The following is an 18,797-nucleotide window of genomic DNA, read 5'->3' on the forward strand; positions in this document are numbered from 1 at the left end:
AGCGCAGCTCGGCGGGCGCCGCCGGGCCCGGCCCGGCCCGTCCCGCCACCGTTACCGCAGCAACGGCCGCCGAGGCGGCGGGCGCGCCGCGATGACCTCACACCGAGGCGGCGGGGCGAGGCGAGGCGGAAGTTCGGCGGGCGGGGAAGGGCCCGGGCTGCCCGCGGGCCGCCGCCGGAGCCGGGGCGCTGGGCGCTATGAGCGAGGGTGGCCCCGCGTCCCCCGGCCGGAGCGGGGCGGCCCCGCCGCCGCCGCCCCCCAGCGACAGGAAGCGGGAGACGCTGGCGGCCGGATCCCCGATTCAGCCCATCATAAAGGGTGAGGAGCGGGACCGGCCCGGCTCGGTAGCGAGTCCCTGCGGTGGCCGAGCCCAGGGTGCGCGGGCGGGGTGGGCGCTGAGGGGCTGCCGGGCCCGGGGGAAGCGCGTCCCCTTAGCGGGGCGGGGTGTCCCGGCCCAGACGGGCGATGCCGGGCCCCTCAGCCGCTCCCCGGCCCTCCGCGGCGCCACCAAGTGCGACGTGAGGCTCCTGAGAAGCTCAGAGGGCTTTATTTTAACCTATTTATTGGTTTGACACTCGGGTAGCTGCGTGGCTTTGTTTCGGGAAGCTGAGTCCTCGCCACTGGGAACCTCTTGTGCCTTGTTCACTTAAGCACCCGTGTTTTGCCCTAGTTAACCTGTAAACAGAAGCGTTCAAACTTGGAAGTGGTTTAGCCTGCGCTTTGTTTACTGTAACCGTGTTGTTTCCCCAATTTGAAGTCATCGTTCAGCGCTTTGTTTCTGGAATGGGGTGAGATTCAGGTTGCTGAAGAAATCCTCATCGGTGCAGCAGACAGGCGGGAATAGACAGGAGAAAAAGTTGGACTGTTTTTCAGATGATACCGCCAGTTCAGCATCAGTTTAAAGTGCTTCTTTGAACTACAATGTATATTTCTTTAAATTTCTTTAAATCAGATTGCTTTTAAATTGAGTAGGCTTTTTTAAAATTTGTGATAGCCAAGACTATTTTATAGGTATATTTATGTTGTTAATACTCTTCCTCAAGAGTAAGTTTGAGGCATCAAACTGCTCTAGAGTTTGGCATCATTGCTCTGGATTATCTATACAAACCTGCACATTTTTTCCACACAATGTTTTAATTAGTAAATACTGACTTTTCTCATAAAGGCTAGAATTGTCATTCAAAGTATTACTGTATTTCATTGTGAAGCATTAGTTTTTCACAAGACTAATTTTGTCAATTGTGCTAAATAAATAGAGTAACACTTTAATAGAAAATGGTTTAGTCTTTGAGTTAAAGATATCTGTTTACTAACTGGGAAACTATCTTTTTTAAATATTTGACCCTGGAATACAAAAAAAATGCTAGCAGGCTTCCTTGGTAGTGAGCTTTCTTCTTGTCTTTCACTGCAGAAAACTCCCATATCCTAAACTGTGAATCTCTGTTGAGCTGTAGCCTTTAGTTCTGCTCTGCATCCAGTTTTTACCACCGTTAACAGTCAGATACGGAAGCTGTACTGAAGAGGACTGAAACACAGGGTGCTGAGAAACAGAGGAGAATGTTTCACAGAAAGGTGTCTATGGCACCTAAAACATTGTTTCATTGCATTTTATCTAAACCACTAGTTCCCTGATTAGGTAGAGCAGCCTACAAATGTTATTGTGGTGCTCTTCTGATTTTGCATGTATTTGGTGAGCAGTAGTGCCTATTGCATTGCAAGTATGTTGTGCTACCTGGTGTCGTTTGGCTTAGTATGTAGTGTGAGAGAAAAACTAAAAATTTGACTTTCATTAATCTTCTAGATGTTGGGGAAATCTATTCAAGACTACTGGATCACAGACCAGTAATTCAGGGAGAAATACGTTACTTTGTTAAAGAATTTGAAGTAAGTATTTGTATATTACTGGGTGCTGTAGTTTTCAGAATCTGAGACCTTAAACAGCGTTAGCATCTTTTTAGAGATTATAATATGTATGTAATTTTCTTCCAAAACACTTGACGTGTATTTCTTGCCAAAAATAACGCACCTATAGTATATAGCTACAACTTTAGTAAACAAGGCAGTAATTTAAGTCTTTTTATTTAAAAAGTTTTGAAGGGGTCACAAATATTTTTCCTGTGAAAGTCTGGCAAGAATATTGATGTAGGGGAGTGATGTAATTCTGATGTATTACAGAAATCTAGTTGGTTTAAGGAAAATATTGTTGGCTGATACAGGTTCACATTTGACTAAGAAACTGCTTTCTGCCTCAGCTGGCATAGCTGTGATTTAATTTTGCTTTAATTTTTGTTCTGTGAAAGAAAATAATACTTCTAGAAGAGAAGAGCAACAATTTATGCAAAATGAGAAAATCATTAAAAATGGAATGAATGTTCTCTGATTGGCTGCAGATAAGGCTGAAGTACCGAAGGTGTAAAAGTGTTTATATCCAAATTTGCTTGGGAAGTGTAATATGGTTTCCACAAGATGGCAGCAAAAGTTTAGAAAAGTAGAATCTTGTGTCAACAAAAGGCTATTTCAAAGTCGATTTTCATTTCTACAGAAATCGGAATTTAAAATCTTAACGTTAGTCCTGAAAATACAGTTATGCCTCAAACTTGTAGTGTGCAGAGCTGTTTTTTATGAAAAATGACATTAAAATGTCTTCCCCCCACCCCATAGCTAATATTTCAAGAACGTCTCATTTGTCTCTGTACAAAAGAAGTATGTGAACTAAACTTTTCTATATAAGTTAGAGGATAGAGTAAATAATTTCACATGGTTTTTCATAGAAAGGAAAATTTTAAACTCAGTCACAGAATTATAACTCATGTGTTTATAATTATAATTCATATATTTCTGTCATTGTACCCAAAGTCTGGTTGTATTTCTTAGACAAATTTCATAGATTAGATCTTTTTTTGGCAAAACCAGAGAATTATTTACATTTTTGCAACTTAGAATTTCTTCAAAAAAATACACACGTTTCTGACTTTGAGACATCAGATATTTTTTTCGTTGTAGTAGGGTGTAAGCTCCTTCTTTCAGTGATCAGCATCTAGTGAAGAATGTAGGTTTGCATTCAGGAAGCTGGGAACCTGTTTACTTACGCAGCTTTACTTGTCTGTGCCTCTGTGAAGTTTTAAAATGGGGCGTGGTGATCCAGTTGCCCACTTCATGTGCTGAAGCGTTTTTTTTATCATCTAGAATTGCATTATGATTAGCAACTTTAAGTGCAGGAATGCTTGTGTGTATTTGTACTCATAACTCTGAAGAAGGGGAAGGGGGCAGGCAGCAGCCTGCAGCAGATTTCAGAATTTTTTTCATTATCTAAAGGAAAGTACAGGTGAAATTTAGAGTGGAAGTAGTGCCATAGCTTCAGAACAATAAAGCAAAGCTTGTTCTTCATCTAGTTAATCATGATCAGCAGTGAGCCAGAAGAAGGGCTGCCTCTTTAGTCAGCTGTGTTATGTTGACTTCAATGCATTACTTCAGTAAAAACAATTTTACTTGCATTGTTTTAACTTCATACCATGCTATATCTGGAAGGTCAGACATCAAGCAAGCAAAATCACTGCTGTATTATTTCTCTGTAACAGCTGAGTTACAAAATGTAATACTTTCAAGCTCTGTTTCTCTCTGCTGTTTTTGATATCCTGTAGATGAGGGCTGTCAAACTTATTTTCACTAGGCACCACATCAGCCTCGCGGTTGCCTTCAAAGATTGTCTGATGTGGCGCCGGGTGAAAATGAGTTTGGCATCACTGCTCTAGATTATCTATACAAACCTGCACATTTTTTCCACACAGTGTTTTAATTAGTAAATACTGACTTTTCTCATAAAGGCTAGAATTGTCATTCAAAGTATTACTGTATTTCATTGTGAAGCATTAGTTTTTCACAAGACTAATTTTGTCAATTGTGCTAAATAAATAGAGTAACACTTTGATAGAAAATGGTTTAGTCTTTGAGTTAAAGATATCTGTTTACCAACTGGGAAACTATCTTATTTTGGAAAGTAGAATTCCTTCTTAGCCACTCATTTTCTTTCATTTCTTCTGGCAGGAAAAACGGGGCCTCCGAGAACTACGAGTACTTGAAAATCTAAAGAACACAATCTTTGAAACAAATGAACATGTTCTTCCTAAGTGTGAGCAGGCCATGCCTGGCAATTTGAATGAAATATTCAAGAGATGTAAGCACATTGCTTCTTATTCTGGCTGTATAGCTTTAGCTGCCACATTTATGTAGTCAAAACATGCCAGTGTGTGGGTTTTGTTATATTTTATGTATAACATGTTGAATAAGCATTTAATCTCATATAACTTATTTATATGGCATCTGGCAGAATTACAAATGGTAGATAATGCTCTATGCACATAAAACGATAGCAGGAAAATATTTGAAACTTAAAGTTTAGCTATGCAATTAATGCATATGTTCTAATGCCTTCTGAATGGAGTACTACCTGACTTTCTAATGGTCAGCTGTACAATAGATCATTAGTAGTAAAGTCACGGAACAGTCGAGGTGGGAAGGGACCTCTGGAGGTCATTTTATCCAACATCACTGTGCAGGCAAGGGCAGATAGACCTAGTTGACCAGGGCTATGTTTGGTTGAGTTTCGAATATCTCTGCTGATGGAGACTCCACAACCTCTCTGGGCACCCTATGCCAGTGTTTGACCACTCTCACTGGAAAAAAGTGTTTTCTTGTGTTCAGATAAATTCTCATGTATTTCAGTTTGTACCTGCTGCCTCTTGTCCTGTCAGTGAGCACTGTCGTAAACATTCTGGGTCTCTCATCTTTATTCCCTTCAATCAGATATTTATTCACATTGATGAGATCCTGCCTGGGCCTTCTTTTCTCCAGGCTGAACAGTCTGAGCCTCTCCTCATATGAGACATACTCTACTCCCTTAGTCATCCATGTGCTGGACTTACTCCAGTGAGTCCATCTCTTTCATTTACTGGGGACCCCAGAAGTGGACACGCTACCACACGTGCAGCTTCACCAGCACTGAGCAGAGAGGAGGAATCACCTCCCTTGACCTGTTGGCAATGCTTTTCCTAATGCAGCCCAGAATGCTCTTGGCCACTTTGTTTTGCTGCAAGGCTGTGTTATTGGTCACCAGTGTGTGTTTCTGCCTGGGATTATTTCTCCCCAGATGCAGGACTTGTCATTTCCCTGTGTTGAACTTCAAAAGATTCCTCTCAGCCCAATTCTCCAGTTGCTCAAGGTCCCTCTGAATGACAGCACAACCATATAATCTGTCAGTCATTCCTCCTGGTTTTGTATCGTCTGCAAACTTGCTAAGGACGCACTCTGCTCCAGCATCTGGGTCACTGATGAAGATGTTAAACAGTATCGGCTGCTGTGCTGACATCTGGGGTAAACCACTGGTGACTTGCTTCCAACTTGACTTGGTGCTGCTGATCGCAGGCTCTAGGCTGGGCTGCTCAGCCAATTTTCAGTCCACCTCACTGTCCACTTACCTAATGCATACTTTGTTAGCTGGTCTATGAGGGTGTTAGAGGAGACACTGTCAAAAGCCTTACTGAAACTGAGGTAAACAACATTGTCTGCTTTCCCCTCATCTGTCAGGCTAGTCACTGCATTGTAGAAGACCTGTTGGGCCAGTTAAGGATGTTTTCCCATCCATAAATTCATGCAGACTACTATTGATGACTTCATCCCCTTCATGTGTTTTGAAATGCTTCCGGAAGGATTTTTTCCATCACCTTTCCCAGGGTTGAGGTGGGCTTATTGGCCAGTAGTTCCCTAGATCTTCCTTTCTGCCCTTCTTAAGGGTCGGAGTCCAGTCTTCAGGAACCTTTCCCAGTTGCAGTGATTTTTCAGAGAGAGGGAGAGAGAGAGTGGCCTTACAGTGACATCAGGCAGCTCCCTCAGCACTCATGAATGCAACCTGTGAGGCCCTGTGGACTCAAATATTTCCAGCTGGTTTAAGTGTTCCCTAAGCTCATCCTCCTCCACCAAGGGTAAGTTGTCTTTGCTTCAAACTTTCCTCTCTCTCAGGGGCCTGGGGTTCTTGAAGCCTGGTCTTTATGGTAAGGTCTAAGGAAAGGTGGCATTGAATACCTTGGCCTTTTCCATGTTCTTTGTCACCAGCTCTCCTGCCCCTCTCAGCAGAGGACGTGTATTTTCCCTAGTTTTCCTTTTGCTGTTTACGTACTTGTAGACTCCTTTCATGTTGCCCTTCGCATCTTTTGCCAGATCCAACTCCAGATCAGCCTTGACTTTTCTAACCCCGTCTCTGCATGATCATACAGCAACTCTATATTCCTCCTGGCTCACCTACCCATGCTTCCACCTCTTGTATACTTCCTTTTTAAGTCTCCATTCTGTTAGAAATTCCTTGTTCATCCATGCAGATCTCCTGCTCCCTCTGTTGATTACCTACTGGTTGGAATGGACCTTTTTTGAGCTTGGAGGAGGTGATCTGTGGAAAGGGTGCTATGTTTGTTTGTTTGTTGGTTTTTTTTCACTCCCTCACCTGTCATTTCTAGTTTAAAGCTGTCCCTACTAGGCTGGCCAGCCTGTTGGCAAAGATACTTTCACCCTGTTTAATCAGGTAGATCCCATCTCTTCCAAGCAACCGTTGATGCTCAGAATGGGTTTCATGATTGTAGAAACTAGCCCCTGCTGCCAACACCAACTGTGCAACTAGCTTTTAACCCCAAAGATCCATCAAGTCCCCGTCACCAGGAAGGTTGAGGAGAATATTACCTGAACCCCGATGTGCCTTTGACCGTTGCACCCAGATCCCTGTAGTCGTTCCTGATATTTCGCAGGTCACCCTGGGTACCACTGGTGTCTACGTGGAAGAACACCAGTCCAAGCCTCAGTAGCCTCTCTGCAACATCCTGGCAAGCCTCTCTAGATGACAGACAAATCACATGAACAGATTGGGAGCCTCCATCCTTTGCTGTAGGGAGTCTGCTATAGCTGTCACTTGCAACTGTCTTCTAATGGTCCTGAGTGGCTCGGAGTCAGCCAGCAGAGATCTTCCAGTTCACGGTGCTCCCAGCTCCTCATCAGCTACGAGGGCTGCCTCCTGGTGTGAGAAGTCACCAGCTTTAAGATGATGTACAGTATTTCTCAGTACTAGGATGCATTAGTGGGAGAAATGTCTGCTTTGGGAAAATTAGTTTATTTAATCTGCGTTAAGTGTTAAATAAGTTAGGAACTGTTTTCCTATGCAGGTTTTTTTCCTGTTTCCATTGAGAAATTTTCCTAGGCTTAGTCTCACAAGAGAAGAGACTGGCACCATCATAAAGATGTTCTCTGTGTATATCATTTATACTAAGTCACTTCTTACATTTGATAGGGGGAAAAATAAAAAAAAAAAACTCAACTAAACATAGAGCCTGGTCACCTGTTTCTGGTTAGTGATTTGAGGGTTTTTTCCTGTCTTCTGAGGTGCTGAGCAGTACACTCTAGCTCATCAGCAACACTAAGGAGTATGGGCACAAGAGGACATAGCTGCCTTTCTTTTTTTGGCTTCTAGAATGCACAAGAGTTGAACTTGGTGTTATACCCCCATGCAGTTATCAGTGTAAAGCATTTCCAGCAAGTTCTGACAAATCTTTTTTGTGCAGAGTTAAGTGACACAGTGGAATATAGTCTTTGACTTGCAACTGCCTCATGTCTTTTAAATCCCTTTCAGGCAAGTTTCTTTGATTTAGAACAACAGACTGATGTACTGCAATTTGTTATTTCAGTGCAAGCTGCCAATGAAATGATGCATAGACTTCAAGAGAGGGAGCATGAAGAGAGGAAGGTAAAGGGTGGATGGCTAGATTCTTATAATGGGATCTAACTAAGAGTCTTGTGCTTCTACAGCAAGTCTGTCTGCCTTCAGTACACCAAAACTTAAAAGTATATTTTATATACTTTCAGTAAAACTTCTTTTGGGGTGATTTCTGCACTTATAAAATGCATACTGCAGCACCATATATGTATTCAACTGCAGAGTTAAGGGATTGCTAGCTCTTCCTATAATCTCCTGGTGTATGGAAACTATTTTTTTCTATTTCCTTTGCTTTATTTTCCCTCCAAGCTCAGACTATAATATTTGTCACAAACAGGGAAAGCTTCAGTATAAAAAAATTATTTTCTGTGGAACAAAAAGCACCTACTAACCTACCAGAATGGAAATGTAAATCTTTCCTAGTTAGCTAAGAACATTGACCATATTATATATATTGCTTGCTGAAAAGGAAGTGTGTTTTTCACTTGTGGATGGGTTATTTAATGAAGGACTATATTATAGGAACATGTGAATCACTGGAAGCTTTTCAGTTGGCTACACTTTGCTCATTTGAAATACATGTGTTCTGAATCTAAAATTTGGAAAATTATATAAGAAATTAGTTTTATGTTTTCCCATTACACCTTCATGATTGTGTTCCTGTGTTATCTTTTGACTTGCAAAATGTTATTTATAATCATTTAGTTCAGAAAAACCAAAGACATTTGTGTGGCCATCACGCGAAACAGGCTGCACATTGATTTATGTAAGCCGATAGTCATGTTTTTCTTTCCTTTTAGTAATCGATGAAGATGGGCAGTCCAGTTGCCATTGAATACTGGTACTGTGCGAATAGCACGCTGCTGAACCCTGACAAAGTTTGCTTTTGTCTAACACTAGCATAGATATTGGTAGAGAAGTTACGTAGGAAATTCTTATAGTTCTGCCACTGTTTGAATTATAACTTATAAAATGAACACTCAATAAGAATTGTAACTATTCTTTTTTTTTTAAATATTAGCTGTATATTTCCAATCTTTGGGTTTTTTTTAATATGCAGTGGAGGAATACTAAGAGGTATTCAGGATTTGTAGCATTTCTTTAAGCTTGTATAGTAAAACTTCTTGGCTTGAAACTTTCCAAATGTGAGTCAGATCAGGTAGGTAACTTTTTTTGAATTATCGATAAGAATTGTCATGATAGTGGAGCCACTTGAGGATAAATACTTTTTCCTTTCTAAAATCATGTGTTATGAAAAAATTAGAGGGTTTTGGTAAGATCTAGTGTCAAGTGATTAGTGTGAGCAGGCCTCAGTGAAATGAATTCAATTTCTGCTGAATAGAATGAGGTTTAAGATTATTTGCTTTACTAATTCTTTTTTACTTCGCAGTTCCTTTCAGCTGCTAGTATCAGCCAAGAAACAAAAGGGAAACGATGTTGTCCGTACAGTATTCTCACCTATGGTGTAAAGTAATTTAAGATTACGGGAGTGTCAGTGTAAGAAGTATTCTTGGAATCTCCTATCTCGTTGAGTAGTCTGCCCATCCAGATCAGTAGTATTTACTTAGTAGTTCAAGCTGTGGATTACTTTAAGCTTGTGGGAGAAACTAGAGAAGACTTAAAGAAATGTTGTAAACATGGTTTTGTATACTAGTTTTTGGGTTCTTTTTTTTGCTTTAAATATTTTTATGTAGAAGGATACAGGCTTATACTGGAAGCTCCCTAACACTTGCCATATGGTCCTACCTCTGAATTGCCTGTGGCGTGAACTGGTATGGTAGCATTTCTCAAAGCCTGTGTCTGACTCAAGTGGTGGGTTTTTTGGTTTGGGTTCTGATGTGTGTTTGGTTTTTCTTTGTGTTTTTTAGTTTTAGGAAAAATAGCCCAAGTAATACTAAGAATAAAGTTTACTGAAAATCTTTATGATTTTACAAATATTAAGTTCTTGCATAACCAATGACAATAAAACAGGGATAGAAATAAATGCAACCAACTTATGTGAGTCTGTCCTATACACAAGGCGGCTTTCCTTTCATGCAAGTTCAAGCAGTATGTGCTATTGAGTGAAAAAATAGTTTCATAAGCAGATTAGATTTTTTCCAAATAACTAATGTCTGAACTTAGATGTTGGTATAAAAGGAATACGAAAGATGTCACTGCCAAAATATGTAAACTTGCTAACACACCAAAGGGAATCCCCAGGACAGGAATTAATAAGGCAATAGTTGTGTTTGTAATTTAGACAAGCTTTGATTTATATCTAAACCAAATTATGAAACTTTAACTCAAAACTTATTTCATCTTTTTATATGAAGATTAAAGCCGAAAATGTAATAATGTCTAAATAACTTAGAAAACAACTACTCATAAATGTAATAGGCATTGTTATGAACACAGTTTAGTTAGAATTTCCCAAACTCTTGTATTTATGTAGTTATACTAAAAGACAGTGAGGCCAAGTATTCAGGTTGTGTGTGAAAAGTGAAGTTTAGCAGCTTGCTATGGCTTGTGTTTGGTTGGTTGACTGCAGGAACTTGCAGTAGAACAACTAAAATGCTCTTTGCAGAAGCGGAATTGCTGGAAGAATGGGTAACCAGCAATCAAAGACAGGCAAAAGCTCTATCAGTGAGGTCCAGAGCTGGAAACTCTATTGGAGGGTAGAGCTGGAGTTCTAAGAGTGTTTGGGGGTGAGGAGATGATTCTCAGATTAAACAAACAAACAAATTATCCAAATTTTGTGAAATTAACAGTCATGGAGAAATATAATTTGTACTACCTTGCTGATCTTTTCAGGTGGGGTAAATTTGTTTGTTTTCTGTGCAGTAGATGATAGTAAATGCCAGTCAGTAACACAATAAAAGCCTAAAGCATAATATACTGTTGCTGACAGTTTAACCATTTTTTGGTTCAAATAGAAATCTACAGCATGGCAAGAGGTGTTGGATTGTTTAATGCTTAAAACATTATAATTTATAGGTCATTTCCTTTGTACTGATACCATGAATTGCCTCAGGCTTCCTCTTGGTTCAGGTACATCTGTCTACACACTTTAGTTCATTCAGCAATTTTTCTACATTACAAAGGTTTTACCTAAGAATAAAATGTCGTGTTCTGAAGCCTGGGTGTGGTATCATAATACTGGCTTCTGTTTCGTTATCTTGCATTGGTATAGTTATAAAATTAAATACCAAAATAACTTTTTAGACACTTCTTGAGTGTCTGAGGAGACCAGTGGAAACTTACATGTTTTCTAAGGTGCCCGTGTTTGGTTTATTAGGTGCTATTTCTAAATTATAATTAAGGCTGTTTGAAGAGACTTCTGTCTATTTCACTGGGGTTTTACTTATTTTACAGATTTGTTTGCTTGTTTTAGCAGTCATTTGAGATGACAAAAGGTAGGAATTAAAATTAGGCTATCGTCTGAAAAATTGTTCTATGAAAGTATACTGATTTTCATGTTTGCATGTGCTGTTCTTAGTGATATTTTGCTAGTCTATAAGTTTCGGTTTCTCCAGTTGGCAGCCCTGGAAACAGAAGAATGAACAACAGCAGCAACAAAAAACATACAGACACACACACACACACACCCCCAAAAAAAAACAAGCCAAAACAAAAAACACAAAACCAAAACCACAAATTCACCTGTTTCTGTTTTTTGAGTCATTACCCTGTTTCCCAGAAAATAAGACAGGGTCTTATATTAATTTTTGCTCCAAAGATGCTTTAGGGCTTATTTTCAGAGGGTGTCTTATTTTTCCATGAACAACAGTCAGTGTTTATTCTTGAACAAAAAATCAACATTTATTCAAATATAGTCATGTCATCACATTCTGGAACATCATCATAACTCTCCAAACCTTGAATTCCGTCATGAATTTCTTGTGACTCCTATTTCCTTTAGAACCATTGGTACCAATTTCTCATGTCTAGCAATAGCACTTTGCTTAAATGAGCACCTCTTGTCCTTGTAGCCTGCTCATAGCACATTGGCAACTGTCAGTTGTCTGTCAGGTGTCACCTTTTCTTGGTGAAGGGTCTGTCTGTCCTGCTGCATTCTATTGCCAATTAATTTTACTTTTTTACACGTACAGCTGCCTGGACACCATTTAAATGAATTTTTTTTAATGAACTGCAACTAGGGCTTCTTTTTGGAGTAGGGCTTATATTTTGAGCCTCGTCAAAAAACCTGAAAAATTATGCTAGGGCATATTTTTGGGGTAGGGAAACAGGGTACCAATTTGCAAGTCGTATAAATTTTTATTTCATTTTAAGTTTTTTTCTGACTCTGCATGGGCCAGAATTTATTTCAATTTATATTTTACAAAGTTGGGTTGCTCTTGCAAAGTTACAAGTTTAAAAATAATGAAAATCAACACTGAATTACTGTTTATCCAAATGTGGTGGGGTTTTGTTGTTTGTTTTTAAAGGAAAAAAAATAATTGCTTTCTCATGCAAATGTACTTTCCTTTTCAAACATGCAGGAATTAGTTCCTTTTTCATTACAATAAAGAAGTATTCCTTTCAACAGATCTGAAGTTATTTATTACTACTGCAAGTGGACTTCACAAAAAGCATTCACTGAGGTGATACAGATCTCTAGAAGTTGATTGTTCTTAATGTTGTCATACTTGTGTCAGCAAGCTGTAGGAGATACCAACAGCCTTATTTTTTAGTTCCAATTTTCAGTTCATATTTACCAAGAGAAAGTATATATTTCAAAGGTTGCTCCTCTTAAATGATGTTCACGTGCTTTTTCTACTCAGCATGAGTTTAAGTGTGCAGTGAATTAATGCTTTATAACTAGGGATCCTAATGCTTAAGAAAGCAGCACCAATTTGTATTAATATTTAAACTGATTGAGGTTATTTCTTTGGTTTTAAGTAGTCAGACCTTGATGAGTGAGAAATTTGATATGATATTTGAAAGCTTCCGAAATAACAAATCAATGGAAAATAACCTGAAGTTCTGTTATCTTAAAATGAAGATGTTATTTTCCTCACTTTCATGAAATCACCCTGGAAATTAATTTGCCAGGCACACTATCAAATTCTATGTGTATTGTTTTCTGGAAAACAAATTTTTGGAAATTATGAATTGATAGTGTAAATTACATTCAGTATTGTCTCTACAGATCACTAATATACGTAATTATGCTGACTTTTGAAAACTGCTTTTTGAGAGCAACTTTGATTAACCAACACAAATATATGCCAAGATGTCTATACATCTTGAAAAACTTTGCATTTTAAAGATTTTTCGTTACTGTCAATGGCATATTTAACAAGAGAGATTGTTTATCTACCTGTGTGGACCTCTGTGTTTTCTAGCTCTGCTACAGCTGCAACTACAGTTAGGGCACAATATTTTTTGCATAGCATCTTGATTTTGTTAGGTTTTTTCCTCCTGTGTGATAAAGCAGTAAAGTTAATAGCACTGGGGGTGAAGAGGATGTGGTAGGAGTAGGAAGCATCTTGGTCAGAAAGCACAATATAGGGCAAACCTGAAGGGTAATTGCAGAGCTGCATTGTGAAAGTCATTTTTCTGTTCTGAGAAACCGAATCTTTTTGTGGCTGGAGCACTAGGTGCCAGTGTCCTTGTGTGGGAGCTTGGGTCCTCAAGAGACCGTCAGTGATGTTCTGCTAAGCAAAAGGCTGTGCCACAGTAGCAGCTGTTACGAGTCACCGGAGAAGACTTGGATGGGGGAAACCTTTTGGCACCTTTGCTCCAGGGGTGGTATCTGTTGTAGCTTGGGTCTTGCAGTTGGATGCAGGCATAGGAAGAACCTGTCTTTGGTCAGGATTTCTCTCTCATTGTTCTGTGATGCCCAATGAGACTGAAGTGCCCATTGAAGTTTATCCCACAGCTATAGCGTTCACAGGTCTCTCCCTCATGGATTCTTTAACTTCTAATAAGAAGCAACTTTACACTGTAACATATGCTTTGGCGGAATGGTCTGTATCCTAAGGCACGCATCCATTAAGAATTCATTATTTTTGCTGCTCATGCAGCTATTCAGCTGGTAGGAACAGGAATATTGGTTTCAAGATGATGACTGTCTTGCACACACGAACAGAGCCACTCGTCAGCTGTCAGTGTCAGTGATCTGGAGGTGCTGCTGGGAACAGCTGGGTTTGAATTTTTCTAGGAAGGAGGGAGCTGCAGTGCCCTAGGTTTGCACTGAGCTTCTACAGTGGGGTTTTCCAAAGCGTTACCAGGATGGGGGAGTGAAAACAGTATTCAGATCCTTGGTGTCTTGTACTTGGTTTTCTTGTCACTCCTAGTTGTTTGCTCTAGCATATCTTGTTTTATTTTTCTAATTTCTAAAGTGTTTATTAATATCTGCAACTTTTTACTTTTGTTCAAGGTATAAATTGCAATTATTTGGAGTTACTTTATTTCCAGTAAGTCTTACTCTATAGAATTAGTTACTATTTAAGTGGAATGCTGCTCGCCTTTTTGTATTTAAAGACTAAGTACTTAGAGCAATTGCTTCTCACTGCTCAACTCTTTACACGTTTATTTAGGCATAGATTAGGCAATATACACAGCCTGGCTGTTAATATCCCTTTAATTCACAACGTTCCTTCTCCTGTGCCAGAGCAAGCTAAAGATGGAGCAGGGGAAGGCAAGAGGTTTTTTGGGAGAAGAAAGGAGTTAGACTGCAGACTTTAGATAAACTAAACTTTGCTATCTCGTGTTCTAGAAATGTCTTTGGTTGTTTTACCAGGTAAATAATTTAAATCCTGGTGTAAAAATGGTGCAGTGGAAAATGAAAATAGAAAGTAGTAACATGAGTTTCGTGTTCCTTGCAAACTGTTCATGTTGTGAGGGCCATGAGTTAGTCCAGCTGAAGTGTGGTTTGGGTAGCTGCTGTGTCATCCTGTCAAAAAATGTGTGTTACAATGTACAGAAAATGCTGCATGGCCAAAATAGTGTCTTTAACCCACCATATGTGATCTTGCAGAGCAGCACTGACAGAGTGTGGAAGAATACATAAAAGGGTTTCCATTGCCTTGAGTTGACAAAAATGCCAGATGTCTATTAAAGGTGTATGATAATATTTGTTCCTACACAGAAATACTGTACATAGTCATTGCTGATGTTTTAAAAAGGGGGGGAAAAAAAATAAAAAATTAATCCTCTCTTATTCTGGAAGATGGAACAACTATAAGAACAATTGCCTAGATTTATTGTGACTTCAGCATCTATAATAGGAGGAGGCCAGACTGTTGATACCATGTGCAAGGAATCCACAGAAGTATGCCTCATTTTGACATGTGTATTCAATGTGTGTATGCTCTCTCTAGATAGCTAGATTTCTTTTTTCAAGATCAGAGAGTGAAGGAAATCAGACTTACTAGAAGCCAAGCAGTATGAAAATATGAAGGGAAAAATAACGTATTTATAAAGGAAGACAGTCACAGTGAGAGCTAGCTGGCTAAAGCAGAAACACTAACTGCTGTTTTCAAAACACAGAATATCTATCTCGTTATATTCTATTTCATTCTTTCCTTTTTGTATTAAAGGCTTTTCATCAAGACTAGTATCTGATGACTACGCTGAATCTAAGCATTGTGGTAAAATAGAAATTAGGTTTGTTTCTAGTTTTAAAAATGTGTTCAAGAATGTAGAAAACAATTTATTTCAACAAACAAGACATTCAAGGGGAAAGTAGAGAATATCAATAAAAGAGGAACAATGTGTTTCAGGATTGACTGACATATAAGTTATAGGAGTTTTATTGACTATCATAATTTGGTTTGAAACATAGAAGCATTCTGTTTGCATGTACTCGACATGAAATCTCAAGTGTTGTCTTGAGTGTTGAAGTGGATCCTTTAGTCTCTTTAGTATTTAGTTCTAAATACTAGACATACATAACTCTCAAAATTTTTTTTCTAGCACTCACAAATGTGAAATATAGTGGGCCTGGTGTTTTCCTTGTAACTCAGACTGTGTAATGCTTCCAGTGCATTTTTGTCATATATAACACAGGCCTGCTTGTACTCCTTGTACTAGATGCAGATTGTCGGTTCTTTAAGACTAATTAATCAGAAATTAGCTGTATTTTATTTAAGTTATTTTTCTTTTGGTTACTTTCAGTACAGTGGACTCTGAGTCTCTTCGTGACAGTAGGCGGCTTCTTTCTATGTGAACACAAGAAAGGCAGGAAAAAAATTAAAAAAAAAAAAAAATTAAAGCAGTGTCCATTTGCTGATTGTTTTTCCCTCCCCCTTCCATAACTAAGAGGCTAAAAACACTGAATACTATGTTCCTGAAATCAGAAGTTCATTTTGAAAGAAAATGTGTTATAATATGGATTTGTATCAGCTTCTTACAATACTTCGAACATTGTCAGTAATCAGAGGAGCAAATAATAAAAGAAATTATCTTTAGAAACTAACAGAAGCGAACTAAGTGAGGTAGTAACTTTTACGTGTCTTTTTATTTATTTATCACCAGGCTGTAGCATAGAAACACCATTGTTACTGGTGCTATCACATTAATGGTATCATAGGCATTTTATCATTTGTTTTGGATGTACTATACTTTATAAAATTCAGTGTTTTATTTTTAATTTCACCTTTTTGTATGTTTTCTTGCTTGTTTCACTTTCCTCTACTGAAAAGTCCAGTTTCTCTGATACCATAACATTGTATAGCTCTCATTAAACCCTCTGGTTTTGTATGGAAATGATTCTTAAAACTTTACCTTTTCGTCCTTGCAGCTGGAGGCGGACAAGCTGATGGCTCGTGAAGAGAAGCGCGCAGCCCACTGGGAGGAATTCAGGAAAGAACAACAAAACAAACGAGCCGAGGTAGATGAAGAGCACAGAAGAGCTATGGAGCGCCTCAAAGAGCAGTATTCTGAGATGGAGAAGGAACTGGCCAAATACATTTCTTTTTAAGACCTTTCTTTTTTAATAATGCTGGGTTTGTGCCAATACTCTGTTGCTTCTGACTTGAATTGAGATTCTTTTGGAAAGCTGAAACAAAGAAGAAAAAAGGAGAAGGTTTAGTATGGGAAGAAAAGTTTTGCATACTTTCAACTTAAGTGCCTCCCTATGCTTGTTTCGTTCAGGGTAAGTGGAATGCCAGTATTTCTTCATTTGTTGAAAGGTGGGACTGGAAATTACCTTGTGTGACTACATCAGCTCAGGGAGTTGCAAACTGGAATTCTCTTCCATCGTATCATTTGGGAAGACAGAGACTAATGTAACATTAGCTATCCCAGTGTACAGCCACAGCCCTTTCCCAAAAAGTCGGTGTAAAAGTTTCCAGCCACTTGGAAAACTGCAACTCCCATTCATAGATTTCAGGAAAACCAACTTGTTTTATGGAATACTTTACTTTGAAGCTTCAGCAATGAAAGGTCTCTACAGACTTTTAAATCCAGTTGTAATTCCAACTTTTGGGTTGAGAGTTGGAGTTGAGATCTAAATGGTTTTTGCTAACATAAAAATGGCTAAATGAGCTTGGACAACAACTTCCATTTATTTTCTCGCCCTGTAAATGTCTTGGACCTCTCTTTTTAAGCTTCACTGTTCTAAGCAAAGCCAAAACAAACTCAAAAGTAATCATGAGAAGCATATCAGGCTTTGTATTAGCTTCGTAGCTAGTACAGTATTTACCTTAAATATTTGCCATGCTGTTGGTTTACTTAGGATAAGCTTGTCAGAACTTTATAGGGCAGGTGAGGAAAGATTTTTGTTTCTTTGTCAGCATAACAAGTGAGCAGATTAGTGGTAAAATGCCTGTAGTACTGATCTGTTTTCTTACTAACTGTTACTCTTAACGGGGTTTGTGAAGCTCCTGTATTGCTTTCCTTTATTTACAACTTGCAGTTAACACCAGCGTAACTGAAGAAGTTAACTTAATCAGCTCATTAACCAAGCAAAATGAGACACAGTACCTTAATGAAATTTGCTGCAAGCTAACCGGTACTACAGGAAATATCTTTCCATAATTTAACTGGTGTCCAATATAGAATGGAAACAGGTAAAAATAAACAGAGTTTACGCTTTACCTGTCTTGCAACAGTAATATGCCAACAGTGGCTGCTTGTCTGAGTCTATGGCTTGGTGTCAAGGCTCCGTTCCTGGCAGCATGTTGATAGTGTGATTAAAGTTAGTAGACGAGATGGAATAAGTATTTGAGATTTCTTTCAATAACACTGAATTCTTGCCAAGCTGCTCTGCCCACTACTGTAGGCCAAACAGCTTCATCAATCATCATACTCTATCTGGATTGAAAAGAGGATTTGCCGACACTGGGGCACGCTGGAATGCTGTTAATTCTCTGCTGTGGATGGAAAAAATGTAGATGTCTCAAAAGTATCCCACACATGAAAAATAGGAAAGCCTCTTGTAGAACAACCCCTGTTTGAATAGAAGGTGACCTCTGTAATATTTTTCAGCTTATGTACCCATGATGAATGTGGTAACTAAGCTCAGACTTTAATTTAAAAAGAAAATGTTAGTTCTTGCCCGTCTTTAGAACTGGGTCTGGAATAGTTTTGATTGTTTTGAGCACAGCATGAAGATGGCTTCTATCTTACCAGATTATTTGATGTATATGCGCTCAAAGCCCGAATATCTTTATAACAAAATGCATTTAACTGCATACTGAATTATTTTTTACTTTTGCACTGATAACTTTTATTAAGATATCTAATTAACTGTGCACTGGAGCTGTAAATTTTAGTATTTCATCAGTTTGAGGGCTCTTAAGCAATGATACAAGTGTTGCAAGTTGGATATTCACTGGAAAATAAAGCTGTATTTCCAAAATTGTCTGGGGTGTGTGCTCCTGATTCTTTGAAAAGCTGCTAAATATTAATGCTGAAAAGTTGTTTCTATGCTGAAGAGCCTTTGAAAACTCTTTTCTGCATAGTCTGTGTCTCCTTGTTGGCCTACTCTTATTCATTGTGGCGACTGCCTGAAAACCATCCATTGCTAAATTATTTTATTCAGTGACTTTCACTCTTTTCATATGATGCACTGTAGGTTTTGAGGTACTTGGAAATGCTTAATTGTCTTTGAAGCAAC

The 18,797-nt window shown here is 38.9% G+C and overlaps 1 protein-coding gene across 1 annotated transcript; it reads left to right on the plus strand.

Moving 5' to 3' along the window:
- Positions 1-101: 101 nt before the first annotated feature.
- On the plus strand, positions 102-18,542 carry BLOC1S5 (biogenesis of lysosomal organelles complex 1 subunit 5). Its single transcript, XM_065052451.1, has 5 exons — positions 102-318; positions 1,802-1,884; positions 4,045-4,174; positions 7,722-7,780; positions 16,479-18,542. Exons 1-5 carry the CDS (start codon positions 198-200, stop codon positions 16,656-16,658), a joined length of 573 nt encoding a protein of 190 aa, XP_064908523.1. The 5' UTR covers positions 102-197; the 3' UTR covers positions 16,659-18,542.
- The last annotated feature ends 255 nt before the right edge of the window (positions 18,543-18,797 follow it).

This window comes from Columba livia, chromosome 2 (assembly GCF_036013475.1).
Source record: "Columba livia isolate bColLiv1 breed racing homer chromosome 2, bColLiv1.pat.W.v2, whole genome shotgun sequence".
Classification (NCBI taxonomy): domain Eukaryota; kingdom Metazoa; phylum Chordata; class Aves; order Columbiformes; family Columbidae; genus Columba; species Columba livia.